Source organism: Anopheles merus, chromosome 3L, assembly GCF_017562075.2.
Source record: "Anopheles merus strain MAF chromosome 3L, AmerM5.1, whole genome shotgun sequence".
Classification (NCBI taxonomy): Eukaryota; Metazoa; Arthropoda; class Insecta; order Diptera; family Culicidae; genus Anopheles; species Anopheles merus.
Window position 1 is genome coordinate 30,052,784 of NC_054085.1, and position 21,178 is coordinate 30,073,961.

The 21,178-nt window shown below is 45.9% G+C and overlaps 2 protein-coding genes across 5 annotated transcripts; one reads left to right on the forward strand and one right to left on the reverse strand.

The window, feature by feature from the left end:
* Positions 1-123: 123 nt before the first annotated feature.
* Positions 124-5,920, reverse strand: LOC121599631 (integral membrane protein GPR180-like). Its single transcript, XM_041927588.1, has 6 exons — positions 4,869-5,920; positions 4,338-4,764; positions 4,128-4,271; positions 3,671-3,926; positions 3,481-3,585; positions 124-3,360 (listed from the first exon to the last, which is right to left on the reverse strand). Exons 1-6 carry the CDS (start codon positions 5,396-5,398, stop codon positions 3,077-3,079), a joined length of 1,746 nt encoding a protein of 581 aa, XP_041783522.1. The 5' UTR covers positions 5,399-5,920; the 3' UTR covers positions 124-3,076.
* Positions 5,921-6,550: 630 nt separating this feature from the next.
* Positions 6,551-20,357, forward strand: LOC121598615 (EH domain-binding protein 1). 4 transcript variants are annotated; one of them, XM_041925700.1, is made up of 12 exons: positions 6,551-8,463; positions 11,248-12,687; positions 12,759-12,961; positions 13,102-13,197; positions 13,659-14,275; positions 14,645-14,743; positions 15,012-15,401; positions 15,540-15,663; positions 15,755-15,851; positions 15,938-16,126; positions 16,865-16,953; positions 17,023-20,357. In XM_041925700.1, exons 1-11 carry the CDS (start codon positions 8,360-8,362, stop codon positions 16,944-16,946), a joined length of 3,441 nt encoding a protein of 1,146 aa, XP_041781634.1. In that variant the 5' UTR covers positions 6,551-8,359; the 3' UTR covers positions 16,947-16,953; positions 17,023-20,357. The 4 variants fall into 4 exon arrangements, with proteins under 4 accessions (XP_041781634.1, XP_041781636.1, XP_041781637.1 ...); XM_041925702.1 differs by lacking the exon at positions 14,645-14,743; XM_041925701.1 differs by lacking the exon at positions 13,102-13,197 and having other exon boundaries at positions 6,552-8,463.
* The last annotated feature ends 821 nt before the right edge of the window (positions 20,358-21,178 follow it).

Sequence of the window (21,178 nt, forward strand, 5' to 3'; positions counted from 1 at the left end):
AGTAATCAATATCAATATTAAGTAATATATAAATATAACTCATCTCGATTCTTCTTCATTTAATAAAAAACAAAATAATAATCCAAATAATGCATGATGTCGCAACAGAGCAACATTTGGTCTTTCTCAATACTCTTTTCCCCGTTGCAGGAACGTGGAACCGGTAAGCGGGTTAATTAAGAATTTAAGTTTAATTTTCATATTTTCCCACAGCTATTCGTAGTTTGTCTTTTGTACAATTAAATTTTTGTTTACCCTCCTGATGACATTTACTTAACTTTCTGTTGCATACTCTAGTGCAAACGTTTTGCACAATATTTGTTTGGAAGTTGTTTGACGCACCAGATAAAGAGAGAGAGAGTGTGTGTGTGTGTGTGAGTTGCACTCCCGGCGACCATGACCTCCCTAGCCGTATAGTACCATTTTATGAGTAATCGAACAATCATACCAAGGCGCCTCCACGCCGCCTCAGCCTCAGTTTCGTCAAGTTGTAGTTTAGTAGTAGAAAAATACTCTTATTAGTCTATCACAACTCACTCGCTGCGCACCGTTATTTCTATTGTTTTTTTAATGTTTTCCAATTGTTTCGTGCAGTAATACAAAACGCTCATTTAGAACTCTGATCCACACAAAAACAGCGACTTTCAACACCGTTGTTGGGTCGTATAATTTTGGAAGTTTACGCAATAGTCGATCGTACGAATAAAAGGATTCTTCTACAGCTTTAGGGACAAAAACATGTAAACTTTCTCACACAAACACACCGTATTATAGATCTGTAGATATTTTTTTTTTCTTCGTAAAACTGATACCATCACAAACACATAACGTCCAGTTAGAACAAAGAGTGTTTTCTTTGTTATTCTATAAAATTGTTCTATTACCATTGAACGATCCGGATGAACATACTCTTAAAGTCGACCGGGTGTACGTGTCGCAACAGTATTTTTAGCCTTTTCTGTTTCATCTAATTGAATTTCACTTCACTTTAACGATCGTTTTGAGCATAACCTACGAAGCAGCAGTGTTTTTGTCTTATTTTGCTACACCGATATTGAGTTACAAATTTAAAATGAGTGTTTATGTTGCTTCCCTTGGTCGGGGTTTTGGGATGAGTTTTAATATCTTCGTTTCTAGTTATATTGCTTCCTTTCTTTCTTTCTTTCTCTCTCTCTCTCTCCGCCATTCTATTTAAACGATCTGCCATTCTATTTAAGCTAATTTTGCTACTCATCTTTTATGACTCTCAGCAAAGCTTTAATTTAAAAAAGGTACTTTACGTTGCAGGCATTGTTAAATTACGTGTCTGTGTATGAGTGTTTGTTTTCCTCTTTTCTTCTTGTCTTCTGTGTGCTTTGTTTAAGTTTGGTTAAGCGCTACACAAGTGTTTGCTTTGTTTTGATCTATATTTTGCGGCATTTCTGCTAAATGTGGTTTTGTTTGCGCGCTACATATAAGGTATCTTCCGCAGCGGTACTCCATTTAAACAGGTTCAAACAGCAATCAACTGCGGTATCGCTTGACGGTTATTTTATGAGCTAATATTACCCTTTTCCCTCTCTCTCTTTTTATATCCATTTTGGTTATCGCTTTTTCGCAATATTCTTCTTATTACAGAACCATTCTAGAGGTTAAGAGAATTAAATTGAGTAGCAAAGTACGCAGACCAAAACCAAGAGCTCCTTTCTTCCTAAAATCTTGTGAGCATAAGACACACACACACGCACACAGAGAAAGAGATAGATAAATTTGAGTAATTTTCTGCCAAGTGCTCTAGGTATAGATATAGATTCGTGTAAGATAAAAGCGCTTCTAACGAGCATTCTCCATATATTGACGTGAATTGCACTGAGCAAGTGAGTTGTGTAATTGAATAGAAGTTGTAATACGATCCAGCAGACGCGCTCACTAACTCTCGATGCTGGTGGTGAGTTACGGTTTTGGAAGTGAAAGTATATCAACTAATCGGAACGATAATTAAAAGTAGAGAATCTTTAGATCACTCTCCCTACGGTATGTGTACCACTTGCACGCTGACATACCTTATCAAGCGCGTACACTAAATACTAATCAGCTGACTTACTCATACCAGCATACCAGTGGGCTTTCGGTGTGAAACACTGCACTATACTACTACTACTACTACCCTTTTGCGCGTCCAGGGCGCGATTTGCACAGCACAGAAACGGAAAAGCTTAAAATTGGCATGCTCACTACACATTCACCAGTATCACTGCTGCAAACCCATCCTTACCGCCTAATGGTCTTACACAGGTAAAAGGTTATTTTAGATTTATCTCATCCGTCTTGCATAATTGCTATGAAATTTCATATCACACAATACTTTTGTTTTGTTTTATCTTTGGACCGTTGCCACCCCGCTGCCTAAGTGTCACCAGTCCGTTTACGTTAAATTTAGCTACGGTTGATACTATACACACAGAAGGTACCGAACCCGATCGTCGCAATCCGGGCTTCCGTTGCGACACCATACCTCCCGACGTGCGCCCGAATGGAAATGATCCTATCCGTGAGATGAACTATCCCCAAACGGATAGGGAGAAATATCAAATTACGAATATTTGTATAAGAAATGGAAGAATTTTGACTTTCACTATCGCACGCGACGCAGGTTGTCGTCGTCTGCTCCAATTTGCAATGTGCCAAGGCGCGATAGTATCGACGAGTGTATTTTATCTTAAGACAATCAGTTTATGACCAGATTAGAGCGCCACTCAAATGGCAGGCTAGAGGGAACCGGGACCGCACCGGGTCGGGCCGTCGTCGCCGTTGTCGTCGCGTGTACCGTATCATTTTAAAACGTTTCAAAAAGGGATGTTTTCTGCTTCTTTTTTTACACGACAAACGGCCAAGAGTATGTTTTGTTGATGGGGACTAATAACATCCACAATAATCCCAGATGGCGCACCTCCGCCCTGCTACACCGTTACAGTAATGGGTGAATTAAATTCGTTCTAAAGATTCGTCGTTTACGTTTTTACTCGGTGTGCCGTTGAGGGAGAGACTCGCTCTCTCTGGGCGACATTCACTTATACGCCCGACTGTGCCAGGGAATCTAATCGAACGATCGTCCCCCTTTGCCAATGCCACCGTTCAGGGCGCTACCATTGTGCAGGGAGAGTGGTTTGCTGCCCCCACCACTGCCGGCACCACTGCCGACTGCGTACGAGCTGCCCGTGTGCAGCAAATCGTCCGTACTGAGCACGAGCGTTTCTATCTCATCGTCCTCGTTGTCTAAATAATCGTCTATCGCTAGATCACCGTTGCTACTGTGCAGCGTGTCCGAGTCCCGGTGCACTATGTGCGGTGCTTCGTTGAACTCGTCCAGTTCGTCCATACCTTGAATGCACGGTAGTAATTGTATTTTTTTTTAAATACATTTTCCATCAATATTACCCCGGAAGAAATGCTAAATGATGATAAAAATGGAACAGAATAAAGCTAACCCCAATAACTCACCACCAAAGTTTGTTCCCGTCAGTAGCAAGTATTGGCCGGCACGGTTAGGCCACAGCAAACCCATCATCACACAGTACGCCAAACAGTCGGCAGAATTTGTTATACCTAAAACGAAACGAAACGATAACACGGCACTGTTAGTGAGTCTGAAACGTAGTATTGGTTGCTTGCCCCCACCCGGGTGCAGTACCTAGTAAAAGCTTATACCGCCACAGCGGACTAACGTTCACAGCAATGATGGCCACGATCGGCAGGTAGATGAACCACACCAGACTCGAAGCACCGAAGTGAAGCAGAAAGTCCAGCTTCTGCGACGAGTGTTCGTACTTCATCGTGGTGCGCAGCTCCCACAGGAACCAGAGCATCATCGTGGAGCGGCAGGCAAGCACCAGCCAGCCGGGCCACGTCTGATACTCGTCAATGTCGGAGATAATATCAACTTCCGTCTGGAAAGGAAGACGTTAACAGAGAAAATGCGTTAGAAAATGATGCAATATCTGCCATCAAGGAACAGCCATGATTTCTAAAGATGGAGGTAAAACGTTAAATAAACCCAAGGGTCCGGGAGGATTATGCTACTTAATTGATCAAATAAATATAGAACAAAAAATTAAAAATAATCAAAGTAAAAAAATAGATGTACTTACTCTGTTCCATATGTACAGCAGCACGTGTATGGCACAGTAGGGTATCCAAATAACCATGAGCAGTATCCAGCTGCTAACACTGATCTGTAGTCGCGTCACGGCCCATCCCTTCGCCAGCAGCAACAGTATGAGCATGAATGAGGTCTGCAAAATGCATCAAAGTTTGTACTGCCCGGCCTGTTTTTCTCCTTCCACCCTTCTTTCACTTACTCTGCTAAAGATATCAAATATATCGCCCATAATGGCCAGCTTCTCGTCGCCCACGCCGTTCATCGCGTACCGCACCGTGTGCGTGAGCAGCAGACAGACGCTGACAAACTCCAGCACCAGGCTGACGGTGAACAGCCGCGTCACCGGGTGCTTCTGCAACCGCACGGCATAGATTTGCAGCGGCACCATCAGCAGGTACACGACGAAAAAGATCAAATACATCTCGAGCGTGTTCTGCTGGTCGAAGGAGAAGTGAAACAGCAGCGGATTGAAGAACGACAGCGTCTGCCGGTTCGGGTTCCCGTTCACGAGCGTTATATCGTAGTTTATCGCCGGCGGTTCCGGATGGTACTTGCGATAGTCGTAATGGTGCCACTGGCAGGTGGACACATTCTGATAACAGGCAACCATCGACACGTACCAGAATCTGAAAGAGAAAGAGAGAAGAAGGGGAAGATGACTGTAGCGACTCCGATTGTCCAGCGACAAGAATGTTGTCTCCCGTTATCAGCGCTCTCGGCCCTCACTCACCTCGGCACGTTCGGATCACTGATGACGAACGTGAACTGGCTCCCGGGGACGACGTTTTCCCGCGTGTCCTCGTCCACGCACAGCTTGCCCGGCTCGCACGGGATGCGCCGCAGGTAGTCCGCCTCCGCGTGCGGATTGCACGCCCGGCTGTACACGATCTTGTCCAGCTTCTCGAACATCCGCTGGCAGGCCACGTCCCGGTCGTAATCGTTCCGGTTCGCGTAGTACTCGAGAAAGCTGCGCTTGTCGAGCACCGCCAGCGTCACCGGCACGGTAAAGTTCACGCTCGACGTAATGTTGCCGTAGATGTACCCGAACGTGTCCCACTCCGTGTCCTTCTGGGAGTGTTTCTCCGTCTTCTGGAAGCCGAACTTGTGCAGAAAGCGAAAGAACTCGTCCACCTCGAACGTGCCCGTCAGGTGGGCAGCCCGGGCCATGGGCAGCTCGCCTACCGCCCCCAGCAGCATCCACAGGGCCGCCGCCCCCAGCACAATCCATTGCGTTCGTCCGGGAGTGTTCCTCGTCCACATACTCACTCACTGCTCGCTGCTGCCGATTGACACTCCCCCCAAGTACTTCTTTCTCTTCTCACGCCCACCCCCTGGCACACGATAACTTTCCCTTCACTTCAAGCACACCGTTTTCACTTTCACTTTCCCTTTGCCCACCGTACACCCGTCCGGAATGTAGCGCTGGCGAACGAATTGCAGCACATTGGCAACTTTATTCCGAGCCAAATTGGGCAGGGGAGCAGATGAGGGGAGGGGGGGGAGAAAATCTGCACCACTGCCTGCAGGGCCGAGCGACCGACCAAAGCCCCGACACCGACACGTTTGCACGCGCTTTGCTCACCGACCGAACGAAAAATGGCACCCAATCCGCGCACCTTTATCGCATCGTGTCCGGCTGTGCGCTCGATGGCGATAAAGTGAGCATTGTTTGCTGAACGGCTCAAAGTGCTTCTTAATATTTTATTGTTTCTTGCCCGTGCCCTCGCGCCAGCTCCGCGAACCTTTTTTTTTTACTTTCTGCTCCAACGCAAACTTTGTTGACATGGTATTTTGACGTAACCCGTGCTGTCAAAGCGTACAGTGATGGACCGATGCGAGGTAACACGTTCGAATGGTCACCTTTAGTTTACGAAGAAAACAATGTTATTTGCATGCAAATTTTCTTAAATTAAAGAGCAATAAAAACACAATTTTCATACTTCTTTTTCTTGCAGAAGATGCAATTTTTGTCTATTTCAGCAATAAAAAACAGTAAATTTGAAAACATAAGTACTGCATGCACTCCCACGATGCGCCGTTTTTTACAGTCTTTCCCAGAGTTACGCAACCCAGTTCAAATGTCAAATCAGTCCAATTTTCTCCATCAATTGTCAAATGACAAATAATTTACGATTTTTTCAAAAGTTTAAATCACTAAAAAGACAGAAGCAAACGAAGTTTCTACACCTATACGAAAATTAGCTATAACTTGACTGAAAACCTCGAAATGCGACTTACGCTAATATTCGAAATACGCTATTGGCCACCGGTCCGCATTAATGGCGTATATCGGGGAACGCCTGTACTTGACAACATCCATCTGACAGTGCACAAACAGCTAGCCATCTCGCTCGCGCAACCATCGCTGCTCGCCCATCTCGCTCCGGCCGCCGCTCGTTCATTCCGACACTTTTTTTTCCTCGCCTTCCTCGAAACTGTCAAAGCCAGAGCCAGAAAAGTGAAGAAATTGTAGCAGAAAAGATTATGTTGTAAGATCCCGTGTGCCTGCGCCAGCCTTTCTTCCAAAAGGATTGACCTTTTTTTTGTAACAAACTAAACAACAAATTGCCCACATCAGCCCCAGAGTGTTGTTGGTGTTCCGTACCAGCTTCGACGTAGAAAAAAAAAACCCATCCCGTGTGAGCGTGTGTGTGTGTGTGTGCGTTATGGTTTAGGCCTAGAAGAATCAGCTCGACAGCTACCACCCCAGTGACGACGGGTTGGGAAGGTGATGCGTACTCCCAAACCTTGCGTACCGAAAAAAAAGTAACGCAAAACGTACGTAAGTGTAGCAGCACAGCTGCAGGAAAGTGAAGAAAAAACCCCTTCCCATGGGGGGAGGGTGGCCCATGAAGGAACCGAAGGAAAACAGCCTTGCACAACTGTGTGACCATGATCGTGCGGGGAAGCAGCTGAAGCCAATCCGGCGGGCAATAGCAGAGAGCGCCTTGTTTGTGTGAAAAAAAAATCGTGTGAAATGATGTGAAAAACGGCAACAGCAGCCGAAAGTGTGCAGTTGGTCGGCGAGTGACCCGAGAAATATAGAACCTGCCGAGGGGCTGCCTGGGTGTGATAAAGCAAAAACAAAGCGTTAGGCGACCGTGCCCGTCCCCGAAGAGAAAACAGTTCGTCGTCGTTCGCGTCGTCCTTTGGTGTGCCTCGTCCAACCGGGGAGGCAGAGACAGCGCAACCTTGATCGTCGGCTGCTTACTACGTCAGTCAGTCCGTGAGCGCGCGCGTTGTGTGGGGTGGGTGGCCCGGGCCAAGGTCCACCACAGGGAGAGACAGGGGCAAAACCATCCAACCAGAGCGCAACAAATAGAGAGAGAGAGAGAGAGAGAGAGAGAGAGAGAGAAGAAAAAAAGCACACGCAAATCGGTGCTGGCGTAAACACATTCCTTATTTAGCGTATCTCTTGTCGCGGCTTGGTCGTGTCCAAAAGGATGCCGCAGTGCTACTGTCCAACCCCCTGGGCTGGGTGTGTGTAGAAAAATAAACAAAACACACCTTTCCGACGTCTCCCCCTTGGCGCTCCCCGCTCACCCAAGGTACAGGGGATGTTGCAATCTGATCGAGCGAAAATTGATCGCTACACGGATTGCAATTCACACAGCCACAGCGGGGGGGGGGGAATGTGTATCGAGGCCCCTAACACCACCACGACGCTGAACTGCGCTGATAAGTGAAAAGCCCTTCGTGCTGTGTTGTGTCGCGAGTGCACACGAAAGAAAGCGCCAGAAATTAAAACAATCGTAGTAGCATTGACGTGCGCGCGCGTGCCTCTGTGTGTGTTTGCCGCTGCCGTGTTCTGTTTCTCCGTTCCAAGCAAGAACGCACACGATCCCTTGTTGCAAAAGGGCGGAAGCTTTTTTTTGTGTTTGTTTGCATTTCAAGATTATCACTAGACAGAGAAGCATGCTGCGCTAAGTGCGCACGTTGAACAAACGCTGCCACCATTGCTACTGTCCGCTCGCCGGTGTGAAATTATTGTGCTTTGTGAATTTATGTGATTTGATTTCTCCACGTTGATTGAGCGAACATCGCGCGGTTTGAACGCTGTTGTGTGAAAAACAAAAAAAAAATGGTTTGAAAACGGTACTCCAGCATCATCGCTGTATCGCCAGAGGAAGCTAAACAACAAACAAACCAGTTGCAGCAGCGGCAGCTGCATCAGCCCACAGCTTTAGTTGCCTAGTCGTCCCGGCCGCCTCAACCTGTACAATGGGCAGCGTGTGGAAGCGGTTGCAGCGCGTCAACAAGCGGGCGGCCAAGTTTTCCTTCACCGTGTCGTACCATGAGCTGTTCATGGAGACGACTGCCAAATGGTAGGTTTCGGTGCTCGAATCGGTCATCCCTTCTAACAGCAAACTATTTACCTTTCCCTTTTTGTAGCGGTAACACCCCGTCTTTTTTACCTGCGTTTGTGAGTAGGACAGAAAATTAATTGTAACACAGCACATGATTCATTGCGCGCTCCTTTCGGGGAGCAATTCCTTCGACCGTCGGCACTACCTGTGTAAGACGGTATTTCACCCACGAAGACACGTTGTGGGGAGGGAGCTTTATGTTACCTCGAGCTCAATGAAGCCCCCGACACGGCGACGACGTAATCGCTCGCCTCGGAAATGAACATCATAATTTCCTGTATCATCATCATCGGCACCATCGCCACCGTTACCGTCATCGGCGAAGGCAGCTCTAGCGTCATCACATTACACATACACACACATACGAACACCATCACGTCATCACGGTTGCTTGGACCGGGGGGGGGGGTTGCAGTTCCGTCGCGTCTTGTTTTGTTTATCTTTGCCGTTACGTCGCCACCCGCGGGTGCCTTTCCGCTCCCTAGGGAAGCGCTCCAACGAACAGTTTCGGATTATTTCTCCACCCGCTATGATCCGGAACAATCCAAGACAGTGGTCGGTAAACGTCGTGTTTTTTTGTTGTGGTTGTTTTATTTAGTGGTGGGAGTGTTTGGGATCGATTCGGGAGCCGATTCCAATTCCGAAACCAATCCCGATTCCGGAGCCGATTTCAAAATCTATTCCGGAGACTATTTCGGAACCAACTCCGGAGCCGATTCCGAAAACTGATTCCGAATCTACTATCCCGAATCGATTCCAGAAAATATAGGAGCTAGCTGGATATATTCCGGCAAAACTTAATTTTTCCCATCCCTAGTTGTATTGTTCTACCTTTTTGTAAAGATTTTAAAACATTTAATTTACAATTTGTTGGAACATCTTAGGGGCCTTAATTGAGCAATGTCTCACAATTTCACTGAAAAAAGAAAATAATAATAATTTACTGAGTTTGTAGATGGCATGTTACAAATCTTCAATTCCAATTCTTGCACACAAATTACCCTGTTCAATATTTGCTTTCGAGGGTAAACGTCAACAGTCAGCAGCAGTGATGGACGTCTTGGACCATTAAACGCGATGAATCATTCCAGTATTGCGTTCTCCAGCTCGCCCCAGGAAGCTAGGCCCTCTCACACAATGTATGTGGAACAATATAGCAAGATCAGACGGAAACGGGTAATGAATCGGCCCGGCGCTGGTGAGGCTAAATCCCCAAAGGGGGAAAAGCAGTGGTGTTTCTCGATTTTTTATTTTTGGACGATGACGCGTGCACAAGCCGCCACACGCGAACGAAGCACAGCCAAACCAACCTTCCCTCCCAAAATGCATCAATATCGCTTTGGAACGAGATGCGCACAGTAGTGTACTGCTGCGTGGTTGGTTCTCCTCCCGCCCAAAAGACAAACCATCATCTGCCATCCCGTCAAGTTTTGTTTTGGTTTTGGCTTTGGATTTGAAGCTTCCAAGCGTTCGTCATTCGGCGATGCACTTTGTTTTTTTTTTTGCGGTCAATTTATTTTTATTTCCATCCTCGTGCAAAGTGTGCAAGAACCGGTGCAAAGTGCATGACGATGGCGAAGGTTTTATTATTTTATTTTTAAAATTTCAGTCTCTGCATGTTGATTATGGAAAAGTATTGATCAATTTGGCCCATTCGTTCCGATTTTATTTCGCATTGGATCCCTGCGTTGCATTTATTTTTATTTTTTCAATTACCAAACGTGTCCTTGTGCAGCCAAATGGATGAAGGATTTTTCATTTACCTTCATCAAACGGTCCGTAAATAAAATATGCACCAAACAGCAAGCGTGCGGACCATCGCAGCCGCAATCGTAAAATAAAAATGCCCGTAACACATTGGCATTAACGAAAAACCGCCATGAATGTTTCAATGATGCTGATGGTGGTGGTGGTACCAGTTGGGTGCATTCGGTACTGTATTTCTCTCCCTCCAAAAGGGTCAGAGGCCGTGCCGCAGCGCAATCGCGCAAATGCAACCGCTGCTCGCTCTTTGCCCGCCAGAGGTCATTCGATGCGGCCGTGCTTAATTCATTATCTTCATTAAGTACTCGCAGGCTGGGGTGTTGGGGCGACTCGCAATGTGATGCCGAGAGCATCTCGGCCAAGCAACAAAGCAACAGCGCTACTTCACTGATTTCACGATGCTATGTATCGCGTTCCGGAAGCACTTGAAGTGCGCCCGGTCGAAAGAGTTTGCTGCGTTTTATCTGGCTTGTTCCAGTTGTTTGTTGTTGTTGCATGGGAAGCGTGGCACACGAAATGAAATGAATGAAGAGAGAATAGGGACTAAATTCAGTTTGCTTTTGGTTGTTTTGTTTTAGGTTTATCCACCGTTGTTTTTTTCTGAATAAATTAAGCACAGCTGCAATAATGAAGTGAACATGATGTCATTAATCTATCATCTTACCAAAGCAATCAAAATCTGTACCTCACAAGAGTATCAAAACAATTAACTAAAGCTTCCTCTGGCCTGGTCTTCTTCCATCCGGTCGGGTTCGTAAATCAAATTTCGCACATTGCGCAAACCCCTTGCCGGCTGAAAACAAATCAATTAAGCGACACCAATCGACGGCCCATCGTCGACAGCGCGTGTGTCCCGCGGCGCCATCGTCGATGAAGCGCACGCGCTCTTAAATTGCCAGAACCCACCACCCTCTTCCGACGGAATCGAAATTCATTAAATTAACCGTTTTTTGTTTTCTTTCTCTCTCTTTTCAACAGGCGACCGAACAAACTGCACGTCGTGTGGACGCGCCGTTCGCGCCGCGTCCAGTCCAGCGCGCTCGAGTGGCAGCCGGACCTAATCAACCCGCTCAGCAGCACCATGTCCTGGCCGATGCCGGACAACCACACGATCGCGGTCACGCTGTTCAAAGACATCCGGACGCACGAGCTGGAGGATAAGGATTGGACGTTCGTGCTGGAGGATGTGTCGCAGCTCGGTAAAAAGCGGGCCCTTGCGTCCGCTACGATCAACATGCGCAAGTACGCCAGTATCGAATCGACGCAGCAAACGTTTACGCTCCGGTTGCGCCCGGTGTCGAAGAAAATCCTCGCCGCCAACCTGGAGCTAACGCTGAGCTGCGTGTTTCTGCGCGAGGGCAAAGCAACGGACGAGGACATGCAGAGCATCATCTCGCTGATGTCGGTGAACAATGTGTCCGACATAGCGCCGCTCGACGATCTCGAGGACATACCGGATCTGGAGAACTCGATCGACTTCTCCGAGAACATGTCCGAGCTGACGAACCAGCTCGAGCAGCTGACGACGAGCCTGAACAGCTCGGAGCTGCTGACACCGATGAGCGGCGTGCCCTCGCTGCTGTCCGACGATCAAACGCCGATCGTGTGCGGGTCGCGCGAAATGTTCCTCGACATGATGCTGGCGGGGCGGGAGGACGACGGCAGGCGTGAGTTGGACGAGAATGAGAACAAACCGGCGCTGCAACACCACCACAGACCACACGCGCGCGAGGAGGGTACGGGTGACGGTGGTCAAACCGGTTCGCACTCTTCGTCTCCTAGTCAGAGGGAAACTCGTGAAAACAGCCTCCCGGAAACGGTTAAAAGTGCAGAACGGGAGGAAGAAGAGGAAGAGGACCAGCTGGACAAGCAGCTCGACGCACTGGGCGTGCTGGAAGACGACGAGGAAGACAATGACTTTGCATCCGGTCGATCAACACCGGTCCCAACGGAGGCTAACCGTGTACCGACGCCGGAACCCACGCCGCCGGCCGTCGCCGTGGAGGAGGAAGCAAAACCGTCCTCCCCGGAACCACCACCAAAAGCATCGCCCCTCGATGGTAAAGCGTTCAACAGCAGCCGATCGGACCTGAAACCACTGAACCTAGTCAAGAGCTACGACAACGAACCGAAGGAAAGGGAACAAAGCACCATAATAGAGTCCGATCGGCAGGAGGCGGACGAAAAGTCGGACATCTCGTTGGTTCCACCGATCCGGCCCGTTCCGCTGTTGGCCGGTGGGGAGCTGCTGAAACCACTCGGCACGCTCAAGGACAGCACGCCCGGGCAGGATCTGCTGGAATGGTGCAAGGAGGTGACGAAGAACTACAACGGCGTGAAGGTGACCAACCTGACGACCAGCTGGCGTAACGGGATGGCATTCTGTGCGGTGATACATCACTTTTATCCTAATTTAATGTAAGTATGGGAAGATGCGGAGCACACAGGAGAGAGCTCCATTTTAATGCAATTTTCGCTTTTTATTCCAGTGACATGACGAAATTGTCCCCTGGCAATGTGATTGAAAACTGTCGAACGGCTTTCGATGCGGCCGAAAAGCTCGGCATACCGCGGGTGATTGAGCCGCGCGATATGAATTTGCTCGCCGTGCCGGATAAGCTGGCCGTCATGACGTACCTTTATCAGCTGCGGGCGCACTTCACCGGACACCAGCTGGAGGTCCAATCGATCGGTACGTGTTTGCTGCACATGGGACTGGAAATGGTGAAACTAAATGGGTGGGGGTAAAAAGGAAAACGCACAGTTGATTGGTGGTAATATCTGTGTTAATTGGTAGTTTCCTGTCCTAACCCTCCACTTACCCCGTTTAAGATGGCAGCAATGGTCCGTGTCGAGCATGCAGCCACGCGGCAGCACGGGCAGTGTGTTCTTATCACTCGCAAACGAAGCTTACCGGTGGAGAAGGAGGTACACAGAGTGTGTGGTAGTGATTGCGCGAGAAAGAGTGGTTTTGAAATTTCTTTGCTAGGAATATGTTTATTTTTTTAGCGGATCTTGTAAAAAAGACGATCAAGCTCCGTAGCATAGTGGTTTTGTGTTTTTGTGCTTTTGTTTTAATAGTTATTTACATCTGGAAAGGCGGTTTGTCGCTATTCTCAAACAGTATGATTGTATTTGAAGATAAAACTTCAACTAAAGGACTCTTCAAATACTTCAAATTTTTATGAGAATTTGGGGGTTTTAATGCTAATCAGGTTGAAAACGATTTTTATCAAAATCAGAAAAAAACGACTGTTTTTTTGCTTCAAGTATAACATCTAACGCAGCTTGCAGGCTCAGCTCAACTAAACATGTCTTTCGTACTAAATCTTCCTTTTGCATTGCAATATCTTCTAATGCTCTCCCCCAATCTCTTTACCACACTACAGGCGAAACAACGGACGATTCCAGCTACGTGATCGGGAACTACAAATCGGACAAGCTGTGCAAGAATCTGCTCAACTTGACCGACATCATCACGCCCAACAACGACGACCACCCGCTCGGGTCGAAGCTGGACACGAAGGCGGCCCTGCTCGCCAACTCGAAGCACCTGCTGGGGCGCGTCCTGTCCCCGACCAAAGATAAGCTGCCCAACTTTCCCTTCAGCCTGCTGGACGGGCCGCTCGGTCCGGGGCACGTGGCAAACAATGGCCCGGCGAACAATGAGCGGGTAGAGAGCGGTGGTGACAGCAATGGTAGCAGCAAACCAGCGAACGGTTTGAGTGGCCATCAGAGCAGCAGCATAGACAGTGGAAGCAGCAACACGTCCTCTTCCACGGCCGCCAATGAAGGGGACGCGGCAAGTGAAAAGCTTACCGTGGCCACGACGGTTGACAGTGGCAGTGATGGTCGGTCGGTGGCTGTTAATGGCAGCAGTGCCAGTCCCACCGGCGATGACGAAGATGGCCAAAGACGTGCGCAAACGGAAAACAGTGTACAGCAGCCGGGTGACGATGATGAAGAGATTCAAACGCTTCCGACGTTGGATTTGAACAAAGCAAACGTAAGTAGACTCGAAGGAACAGAGAGTGTGTGTGAGAGAGAGAGTTAGAGCAGTGTGGAGTTTGCGCAGCCCAGACGGATGATTTGATTTGTGGTTTGAGTTTGAATTAACCGTCCCGGGGAGCAGTTTGATTTTGTTTTTCCTAGTTTTTTTAAACTTAGTTTTGGTTGATTGATTTGCAACTAGATTTGTTATTACTTTAATTTAAATTAATTTAATCATGATCTCCACATACCAATACTGCGATACGTTACTTCTGTACATATTATACCATTCAACTATCCGACCATGGGTTTGTATTACGTTTGTTTGTTTTTTTTCTGTTTTTCTTTCGGCTTTGTTTTCCCCGTTTTTTGCTCCTGATTTTAGAAATTGATTTTACGGCACAAAGAAATGAGCGAGCGGGCCAAGCTCATGATAGAACGGCTTAGATCGTCGCACGTAGATAGCAAAGGTGACAAGGATGCAGTAAGTGTTTTGTTTGTTTGTTTTTATCTACTTTATAAGTTTTTTTGGTTAAGATAAAGTTTGTTGTGTTTGGTTTGTTTTTATTTTGTAAATATTATTTCATTTTATTGATTTACTTAATACCTACTTCATGATTAAGTCCTCGATCTTTTGAAGTAGTCACACATTTGACGTATTAGTGAATATTTGTTACTAACACTGATGTTTATCGAATTGCCATTTGCTTCGGTTTGCAACTCTGCTTCCCCTCAAACGCAAACCCAAAAAGACCGATCGACAGGCCAGATTGCGCGAGGAGGCCCGCAAACTGATTGCCGGCGCCAAGTTAAAGCTGTCCGGGCTGGACTCTCCTTCATCGCCGACGAAACTGTTCCCCTCCGGTGGTCGCCCGGCCCCTGCTCCACTCTCGCCAGATCGGGCCATCTCACCGATCAACAATGGGTCGGAGTTTATCTTTCCCATTGGCCATCACCATCCGCATCGGAAGGATACGGGTTCGCCCGCCACCCAGCAGGACCCTACCGGCAAGGAGGGTAGCAATGGGCACAGCTACAAGGCGGCGGAACAGCATCACCATCTGCTGAAGCGCAGCACACCGTCGCCGAGCAAGTTGATTGAGTTCATGGGTCCAAAGAGCCAAGATGATGACAATGGTCAGGTAGGTTCGAGTTGAGTTTGAGCGTGTGGAGTTTGAGTGCATTAAATAGTGTTTTTTTAAGCACAAAAGTCACCATCATCACATTCTGCGTTGACTGTAACATTCTAATATGCGCTTTGGTTTATTATCCCCTGCCAGGTGGAACGTGTAAATTACATTCAAAGTGAGCTTAACAAACTGGAGCGCGAGCAGGAAGCGATCGATCTGAAAGCAAACGCACTGGAAAAGAAGCTACGCGCTGTGATGGGCGGAACGATGACGAGTGAGTTAAGGGAGCATAGCAACGTACTAGCGGACAACAGCGAAAAGAATATTAATGTTTTGTTTCCCGTCATTTAATCACTCTTTTGCAGACGTTTCCGAAACCGAAGATCAACTCATGTCACAATGGTTCACGTTGGTAAACAAAAAGAACGCACTGCTCAGGCGGCAAATGCAGCTTAATCTACTGTAAGACCTTTTTACATTGCTCTAATATGAGAATCTTTCGATTTGTTAACATGTCCTTTTCCTTTCCTCTTCTTTCTCCGTTACAGTGAACAAGAGAATGATCTTGAGAAAAAGTACGAAATGCTAAACATGGAGCTGCGTGCAGCCCTTTCCGTCGAGGATTGGCAGAAGACGGAGGAGCAGCGCGAGAAGGAAGCGTTGCTACTGACGGAACTGGTGGCAATCGTGGACAAGCGCAATGAGCTGGTGCAAAATCTGCACAGCCAGGAGCAGGCGTAAGTTTCTGCTTTTTTGTTTTTATTTTTAAATTAGTTTCTAAAGCAGTGCAGCAAAATAGCATGAGCATCACAAGATGTTCACCAACGAAAACAATGAACATATCCATGGTAGCTTAATGCTCATTGCTGATACTCAATGAAAGTCAGTTGCCAAACTCACTGTTTCAGTTGTCATCACTAATAACTGATACGAAACTCAAATCAGCTCACGTACACAACTGAGATGATCAAAGGTGAGACTCAAACAGTTGGTGGTCCAATCACATCCATGATGACATTTTGTTTAGCACCCAACTCTTGGTCACTCACCGACAGAAAACGTCACGACAAAGTGACTGGCCAAGAGTTGGGTGCTAAACAAAATGTCATCAAGCATGTCATTGGTCACACCAACAGTTTGAGTCTCACCTATGATCATCACAGTAGAGCTCGTAACGCTGACATGATTTTGTTTCAACCAGAATTTGTCATGACTATGTCAGCGTCATTTTGCAGAACTGATCACAGTAAAAAAGTCATGTTATAACGATGATCGGTGACTGACCAAGCGATGGTCGCAAAAATGTCACGAAACGTGTATTGACCACACCAATCGTTTTGAGGATCACCTCTGGTAATCACACTTGAGTATGTGACGCTGACATAGATGTTGTTTCAGTCAGATTTTTTTATGACATTGACAGTGACATTTTGCAGCACTGATCTAATGATTCTTTTACTTTTTCTCTTGTCTAGTATCGAAGATGACGACGAAATTGAACGAAAGCTGGAAACGGTAGACATTAACCAGAAGGACGAAAAGTGTGTCATCCAGTGAGCTGGTGGTAAGTAACGCTACGAGTGCCGTGGAAGTGCAGCAGTCTTCAATGCTTAAATACTACTTCTGTTTTTAGATTTCCTTCAACTGTTCCTTACTTTAATTGGTTGAGGATTTACCAATGTATGTGACGTAAAATGGACGTAGTTTCAACATTCGACGTACCAAACCAAACGACAACCCCAAATTCCCCAAAACTGCTGACACGCGATAGGGCCACACTGTCCCCCCGAATGTCCCCCCCGGGCTCGATGATGCCGGGCGATCGCGAACTCGTACAAGTACAATCATCGTTTCAACGCACGATCGTACAACCTGGAGCAACTTACAGTAGCAGAGTACACATTTCCGTTCCGGGTTTTGAATTCCGTTTTTTCGCAATCAATTCCGTCCGTTTTCCGGTGTGTGCGCGTGTGTTGTTGTGTAGTGCGTTTAGTGCATTGTGCTTGGTATTTATCGAAACATTAGAGGACGCTGTGTGTGTCTGTGTGCGTTTACCGTGTGTCTCTGTATATGTGGTTGTGTTTTAGGATGTGAACCTATACCCTGAACTTTTGTCTCGTTTCAAGTAAGTCTACAACGCGACGACAATTGCTTAAGCGTTGGGATTGATACGAGTCTAACGGGGATGATCCTTTCACTATAGTTTCGTCAAAGTTCGACGAAAGTATCTACGCTTCATGAAAAAAAGGAACCGTGTTTTGAATGTGTATAATATCGTTTAGTGTCTTTCACGCCCCTTTCTCGTTCGGCTTCACAACTGGCAAAGTAATGCGACAGCAAAGAAGCAGTCCCAAGTGCAAATGCTTATTTATTGCAATACTACACTGTAAGAGCACTAGCATATAGCTATACCCTTTTTTACGATTAAGTTTCCTTTACTTTTTACTGCTAACGTTGTAAGCGCGTAACCGTTTTATTGTTCTACTTGTATCTTACGCTGTAGTGGTCCGTAGTTTGTTTGGGTGGTCGAAAGAAAAGCTAGCAATGATTAGCTTGCCAGCTAGCTAGCGTTGACGGGTAAGGAGCAGATCGAGCAAATTATGTATGTGAGTCAAGGGAGTTACGGGGAGGCATACGAGCGAGAGGCTTATTATAGGCGAGGCGGTTTGCAAAAAAACGGTGTCAGCGCCACCAACCGAAACAGTTGTAAACTTATTCAAAGTGATATTAGAGCGAGGCAAATCGAGTGAGCGTTTTTTTTATATATGATTAGAATCGTTTTATTACCGACACCCGCGAAGCTGCCTTTCATAGAAGCGATGAAAACAAGCGAGATGAAATAAGTATTTGGTCACATGATTAGAACACGATTCCTTACTAGAAAAAAAAGGAAAAGAAAATTGACCTAGAAAAGGGTAGGAAAAGTGAGGCAGAGCGATTTTCCCGCAAAGGATTTTAATTTAACTCGTACTCTAGCTACTTAGCTATCCATCTATCTATCTAAACATTTCTTCCGACTAAAGTAGCTCTCATCTAACCGTTAAGGAACGATCAACTTTAAGTTTTAGATCATCATCTAGCGATTGGTTAACTGTGTACATAAAAAAGGTAGTAAAACACAAGTATGAGGGCATTTATTGCCAATTCCAATCATCATACTTTCCTGCAGCAAAATCAAGCAAAAGTAGCTGTTTTTAAAAGTGGTAACCCACATACTGTACTACTTTTTCTCATCCTAGATCGTTTCACATCACATGATAGATGAAAAATTCGGTTCACTCGTTCAGCTACGTTTAGAAGTGTTAAAAAAACCGATGGCATATTTTACAAAAAATGCTTTGAAAAGGAACTACTACTTGCATAACTACTAGAAATCATCCTGCTTACGCTCTCATACAAATTGTACACATTGTATAATTTATTGTTTTTCACCTACTCTACATTCTATTTCTGCGCCACACATCGTAATAATGCATACCGAGAGAAGAAATATTCTAGTCACAGCGGTCAAAGTGGAAATTACCAGACGATGTTGTGTCCGTACCCCCTTTTGATGCTGGCTATTTTGGAGGTTGAAGATGTTTTGGACCCACTGCGAAGGCTTTACAAAAGGCAAGAGTAATGGTTAGCTTTCAAACGGTGGAATGCTTATTTTTTATAAACCTGTAATTGGTGAAGGAAAGAGGGCGAAGGGATTACTTACTGTACTGAAATAAGCTTGGGTTTGGTGACGTTCTTTTCTCTTCTCAAACGATGCTATACTATTGCAATTGATTGCTGCTTTTGGTGGTTTGTAAACTATCTTTCGCTTACAGTGTGCAGCATATTAGTGGAGAGATTAAAGAAGGAGAGGGATGATTTGTGTACAGCTTTGAACTTACAGCCAAAGAAAAGCACAGAGGAAGAAGAAAGCCTAATTGGACAAAAAAGAAGCTGGACAATGGCGAATGGGTGGAAGATTTCTTAACACAATATTTTTCCCCCCTATTCCCCTCAACACGCGCTCAATTTGAAGGAGATTTTTAGCTTGTCGATAGGATGTAGTAACAGATAATCGTCTCATATAATGTGCATCATGTATATTTGCGTTAGTTCGCTTTTGCTTCGGCTGGCACGAAGACAGAAACATACACACCGAATGCGACACTCGTTTGCATCTTTTGATTTGAGAGCAGACGGGCTTTTGGTTGCAAACAAACAATCGAATGGATTCTCAAGGTTCTTTTGTACCGCCACTACTACTACTACTTACCCACCACTTTTTCTAGCAGATTAGCAAAAACAGATTTCACCTCCTTTTTGAAATTGCATACATCCCCCATCAAAGAATCCTTTTAATTGGTGTTTCTTTGCAGAGCAGTTGTTTGTGTGTTTGCTCGATAGAACCGTAATGCTTGGGCTTTTTTGTCTGTTGTATTTCCTTATCTGGCAATCGAACAATCTATGCTAATTCCAAACCGAATAATAACCGTTCAATGCACACACATTTAGCCGAACCAAACGGTGTGTGGTACGTAATATGAGAAATATTACACGCTGTGAGAGCCTGTAGCTAACAGAAAAAGAGAACACACATTAATGGTAAAATGCAGAAGATCACATATTGTAATCAACCTTCCCCCCAAGCGTCATTCGTAAAGCTTTCTATCACATACAATCGGAGAAGAAAACTCGTTAAAATATACGTAGCAAAAATTAATCATTTGTAACGCAGATTAAAAAATAACAAACTCTAGGCGGGCGTCGTATATCAACCAAAGTAAAACTTTGGCCTTCGCTCCCTCTCCCTAGCACGTGTACGCGCCTAGCCGGGGTGAGCCTAGCGATATAGAACATACGATAGTGGTGAAACAGAACGGAACGGAAACAATATAAAATCGAATAAACAAAAAAGGAAAGCATCGCATACATCGGTAAACTCGGGGCGCATAAACAGATGAAACTGATGAAAAGATCATATTTTTAGGCAATAGAATGTAACGAAAATGAAATTATGTCGTGCTGTAAGACTAACTATTCCAAAGTGAAGCGCCACATTGGAACGCGGGGGGAAACGAAACAAACCCCCTATAAATGCTACACATCACTGCGGAGCATCAGCCAGCAGCAAGCAGTACACCGAGCACTTCATTTACGTTACGTTTTGAAGAGGCCAGAAAAGCAGAGAGAGAGAAGATGCAGCCTAGAGGAAAGAGTTTGCTTTGTAGAGCCGTTTGTAAACTTTTCGTATCGATTATGATGGTAGACACATTCGTGGCACGATATTTTTGGAAAACAAACAAAACAAAACTACTACTAAAAAGCTTGCAGAAAAGGGGCGAAAAAGAGGGAGAGAGAGAACACATTACAATTCCTTGCAAGAGGGCGAAAGATTACCATCACACACAGAGAGATAGAGAGAGAGAGCTGTATTTATATATATACAAAACCCCCGTTTGCGTACCGATGTAGGAGGATGAGTCTATACTTATATACATAAAAAAAGGAAACAAAAAATCATATTATATATTTTTTCTCATACTATATACATACATCCCATAATGCATACGCTCACGGCGGCGGCTGGTGCGTACGAGCAACGCCGCTGCGATAATGATTGAGCTGGTGGCGAGAGGAGTAAATTGTGAACTGTGAGGTTTCCTAAATAGCGTGCGTGCGTGCGTGTGTGGGGTCAAAATTAAACCAAGGAAACAACTTAACTGAAGATTACTAGCACCGGATGTCCAACGACGACAACAGCATGCTTGCGGATTGTAATAAATAATCTGACGATGATGATGAACAATGAA